The sequence below is a fragment of the Lactuca serriola genome, chromosome 2, assembly GCF_051521515.1.
Source record: "Lactuca serriola cultivar US96UC23 chromosome 2, Lser_US96UC23_V15, whole genome shotgun sequence".
Lineage (NCBI taxonomy): Eukaryota > Viridiplantae > Streptophyta > Magnoliopsida > Asterales > Asteraceae > Lactuca > Lactuca serriola.
This window is the reverse complement of record NC_136409.1, coordinates 60,437,400-60,442,678: the sequence shown is the minus strand read 5'-3', so window position 1 is coordinate 60,442,678 and position 5,279 is coordinate 60,437,400. Positions and strand designations below refer to the sequence as shown.

General features: G+C 37.5%; 1 protein-coding gene across 1 annotated transcript; it reads right to left on the bottom strand.

Moving 5' to 3' along the window:
* Nucleotides 1-2,285: 2,285 nt before the first annotated feature.
* LOC145089262 (uncharacterized) lies at nucleotides 2,286-4,701 on the bottom strand. Its single transcript, XM_079027722.1, has 3 exons — nucleotides 4,509-4,701; nucleotides 3,300-3,864; nucleotides 2,286-2,721 (listed from the first exon to the last, which is right to left on the bottom strand). Exons 1-3 carry the CDS (start codon nucleotides 4,699-4,701, stop codon nucleotides 2,286-2,288), a joined length of 1,194 nt encoding a protein of 397 aa, XP_078883848.1.
* Nucleotides 4,702-5,279: the final 578 nt, after the last annotated feature.

Here is a 5,279-nt window from a genome sequence, read left to right as displayed (position 1 = left end):
TTAAGAGTACTCGGGGAGTACTCGGATTTGGTAATTTATGTAGAAATATTTTTAGGGAAATTATATATGTCAAAATCATAAGTTTAAACCATAAGTTGATTGAAATATATAACAAAATTAGATAAATGTGAATACACAAAAACTGAAAAATACATAATGGTCTCACTTCATGAGTAATTACTAAAATATTAAGATATATATATATATATATATATATATATATATATATATATATAGTAATAATCACATGTGTGTCTATTAAATAATAAATCATTAAGTATATTATACATATTAATCACCGACTTGACCGAGTTTTACAACATTGCTCAGTTTAGTAAGGGGCCGATCGGAGAGTACTCAGGATTCTGTAACTCGCCTCAGTAAGTGGTCGAGTAGCGAGTACTTGAAGGAGTAATCGGTCAACTCGACGAGTTTTACAACACTGTCTATGTCGGCAAGTGCCTGACTTGCGCCAAGGTCAAGGTAGAATATTAGAAACCTTCGGGTTTACTACAACAACCAAAGATACTCGAATGGAAGTGGGAGCAGATAACCATGGATTTCATAACCAAGTTGCCCAAGACAAAGGGTGTACTTGATACCATTTTGGTAATCGTCGACAGATTAACTAAATCCGTGCACTTCCTTCCAATAAAGGAGACCGACAAGATGGAGAAGTTGACCAGGACATACATTAAAGAAATCATACGATTGCATGGTGTGCCAATATCCATTATCTCTGACAGAGGTAATAGATTTACTTTAGGGTTTTGGCAATCACTACATAAGTCCTTGGGAACAAAACTCGACATGAGTATAGCCTACCATTCCCAGACTGATGGGCAAAGTGAGAGAACAATTCAAACATTAGAAGACATGTTAAGGGATTGTATGATACTTTGGTAAAGATTGGAATACCTATTTACCACTCATCAAATTTTCGTACAATAACAATTATCATACTAGCATCAAAGCTGCTCCATTCGAAGCCCTCTATGACTGTAAGTGCAGATCCCCTTTGTGCTGGGTTGAAGTGGGTGACACTCAACTAGCAAAGTGACAAGTTACTGATAGAACTCTTACTAGCCCCGAGATCATACGAGAAACTATAGAGAATATTGTCCAAATTCGGAAACGACTAAAAGCATCTAGGGATCGACAAAAGAGTTATGCGGACAAACAACGTAAACCCTTGAAGTTCTAGGTTGGTGACCGCGTCCTGTTAAAGGTCTCAACCTGGAAAGGAATGATACATTTCGGCAAATGTGGAAAACTAAATCCAAGGTACATCGGACCATTCGAGATTCTTGCTAGAATCAACCTGGTGGCTTACAAACTTAAGCTACCACATGAACTCAGTAACATACACCCCACATTCCACATGTCCAATCTAAAGAAATGTCTGTCCAACGGGAACCTTGTAATCCCACTCGATGAAATCGAGATAAACGAGAGTCTACACTTCACGGAGGAACCGGTGGAAATCATGGACAGGGAAATCAAGAGAAGGAAGCAAAGTCGTATACCAATAGTGAAGGTCCGCCGAAACGCCAAGTGAGGACCTGAATTCACTTGGGAACGAGAAGACCAAATGAAACAAAAGTACCTGCATCAGTTCCCTAGTTCATGAGTACCCACTTTAGAAATAATTTCGGGACGAAATTCCCTCTAACGGGGGGATAATGTAACAACCAATTATTTCGGGTTAATAAAAGTCAAAGCAAGTCAATAAAAGTCAAACACATTAAGTTAAAAGTCTATTTATTTATCCATAAAACATAAAGTATAAATATGAGTCAAATGATTAATATAGTTTAAAATAAATAAGGAAAATTTTATATTGTTTTTAAAGTATTCGGTTTTTGAAAATCAAAAACCCTCGCCACCGAGAATCCTCCCCACCGAATACACCCCTCGAACGAGAACCCATGAGACCGAGAACTGCTTTGGTCGAAGACCTCTAGACCGAGAACCCTTAGTTCTCGGTTGGACCTTTTTATCGAATTCATGGATTTTGGTTTGGAGGATAAGCTGAAATCTCTAATTTAGAAGGTGGCACACATTCCAATGTGATATAATACACATTCCAATGCACATGTCAAATCAATATTTCCACATATTTATATATGTTAGCCGAAATCAACAACTCTTAATCCCATTTACATTAAAAAAGTTTCGCCACTTTTGCTCTCAAGACTCATACTCATATCTTCAAATCTTCAAGAGTTCCCAATACATCTTCAAACTTCCTAAGAACACATTTCAACCACTTCCCAGCAAACACCTTAATACCTTGTAGGTAACAATACATAATAATCATTTCTTATTTCTTCTAACTCTTGAAGTTGAAGCTTCCTATGTCTTTCTGCTTCGTTAATGTTGAAGTTGCATTGCTTGACTGTCCACAATGCACAGTTCTCTAGTTGCACGGGAAGATGACATGGCTTTCCAAAAACCAATCTAAATGGAGACATGCCTATCGGGGTCTTGTAAGCGGTCCAGTAGGCCCATAAGGCATCACGAAGCCTTAAAATCCAAGCCTTTCTTGTTGGGTTCCTTATTTTCTCAAGGATGTACTTGACTTTCCGATTTGAAACCTCCGCTTGACCGTTCGTTTGGGGGTGGTAGGCGGTAGAAGTGCGATGGGTCACATTGTGCTTCCTCAATAAAGCCTCCATAATCTTGTTGCAAAAATGCATCCCTCTATCACTAATCAAGGCCCTAGAAACACCAAATCTCACAAAAATATTAGACTTTAAAAACTCGATAACCGTTTTGGCATCATCCGATCTTGTGGCTTTGTCCTCAACCCATTTAGAAACATAAATAACTACGAGTAAGATGTAAACGTTGCCAAATGAAATGGTAAATGAGACTATAAAATCACCCCCCCCCCCCCCCCCATACATCAAAAACTTCACAAACGAGGATTGGATTTTGTGGCATTTGGTTCTTTTGAGAAATATTCCCCGTTCTTTGGTACAGTTCACAAATTTTATAAAACAAATAGCAATCGCATGTCATGGTTGGCAAAAATAATCCACATTCAAGAACTTTTATCAAAGTTCGGTTAGGTTCGAAGTATCCCCCACAAGCAAATTCATGACAAACTTTCAAAATGGATTTATGTTCTTGTTAGGGTATGCATCTCCTAATGATTTGATTGGGACAATGTTTCTAAAAATAAAGTTCATCCCACACATAGTATTTTGCATCACTTTTCAATTTAGCTTTTTAAGAACGTGTAAATGTGTCAGGATACCTTTTCTGTGAACAAAAAGTCAACGATATCGGCATACCAAGGAATAGATTGAGTAAGGGAAAAGAGATGCTCATCCGGAAACTCATCCCGCAATGGGGGAGGAGTTTCATTTGAAATGATCTGGCTTAGATGGTCAACAACAAGGTTTTCGCACCCTCTCTTATCTCGAATCTCCAAATTGAATTCTTGCAATAGTATGATCCACCAGATGAGTCTTGAATTTGCATCTTTCTTTGTCATCAAGTACTTGAGAGCCGTATGATCCGAATACACTATGACTTTGGTGCCAAGTAGATATTGCATAATCTTCTCCAAAGCAAACACTATGGCCAATAGCTCCTTCTCCGTGGTAGAGTAGTTGCTTTGAGCATTGTCTAATGTTTTTGATGCATAATAGATCACATGAGAGGATATTCCATTCTTTTGACCCAAAACGGTGCATATAGCATAGTTACTTTCATCATACATGATCTCAACGGGGAGATCCCAATTTTGTGCTTGTATGATGGGGGTGGATGTAAGCAACTCCTTGAGTTTGTCAAAACCATCTTTGCACGCCTCATTGAACTCGAAATCAACTTTCTTTTGCAAGAGCTGACATACTGTTCTTATTATATTTGAAAATACTTTTATGAATCTTCTGTAGAAACCCGCATGACCTAAAAGAATGAACCTCCCGAACACAAGTCGGGTAAGGTAAGCTTTAAATAACATCAATTTTAGCTTTATCCACCTAGATTCATTTCTTTGACACAATGTGGCCTAGAATGAGACCTTGACTTACCATAAAATGACATTTTTCAAAATTCAAAACTAAATTTGTTTCAATGCATCTTTTCAAAATCTTTGTGAGACTAGTCAAACATTCTTGAAACGAGTTTCCATATACCATAAAATCATCCATAAAAACTTCAATTATGTTTTCGACGTATTCTAAAATAAATACTAAACATACAATGTTGGAAAGTAGTTGGGGCATTACACAATCCAAATGGCATTCTCCGAAATGCAAAAGTGACAAATAGACATATAAAGGTTGTCTTTTCTTGGTATTTCGGTGCTACTTGGATTTGGTGAAAACTGGAATACTTGTCTAGGAAACAATAATGAGATTTCCCATACAATATTTCTAACATTTGATCAATGAAAGGTAATGGGAAATGGTCTTTTCTTGTGCTTGCATTAAGTTTCCGGTAGTCAATACATACTCTCCACCTGTTTTGCACATGGGTGGGGACCTTAATACCTTTATTGTTCTTGACCACCGTGATTCCCGTCTTCTTTGGCACCACTTGCACCGGACTCACCCACTTGATATTTGAGATTGGATAGATCATCTTCGAATCAAGAAGTTTCAATATTTCTTTCTTGACTACTTCCATCATAGGCGAATTTAACCTTCTTTGCGCATCCCGACTTGGCTTCCATTCATCCTCCATCAAAATTTTATGCATACAAGTGGAGGGGCTCAATCATTTGATATATGTAATCATCCAACTGATGGCTTCTTTATGTTCATTCAACACTTTGAGGAGTTGGTCTTCTTGAAATTCGGTTAAATGGGTAGAAATGATATCCAGACGGGTCTTATTCTTCCCTAAATGAGCATACTTCAAGTGTTGAGGTAGGAATTTTCCATTTCCAACGGTTGAACATGGGAAGGTGGTAACTTTTTATGATTTGGAGGCAACTCAACTTGCTTGACATCAAATCTTGTGGATTTCTTCACTTCCAAATTGTTGACCAATTTCTCAATTTCTGGATCAAGAGAATTGAGCTTCAATTTCTCGGTTAGCTTCCCACAATCAAACCCGTTGCTTCGAATCATCTCCAACATATCACCATTAGTCAACTTAAATAATGCTTGGGTCAGTGGTTCAACAACATCAACAAAATATAAATATGAAACATCACTACGAACTAAATAGATGTGTTTAATTTTGTAGTCTGAATTTGATCACAAACTGGGAAATCGGGAAACATAAAAATGAACATGAGGTTGATCATTTAATCCATG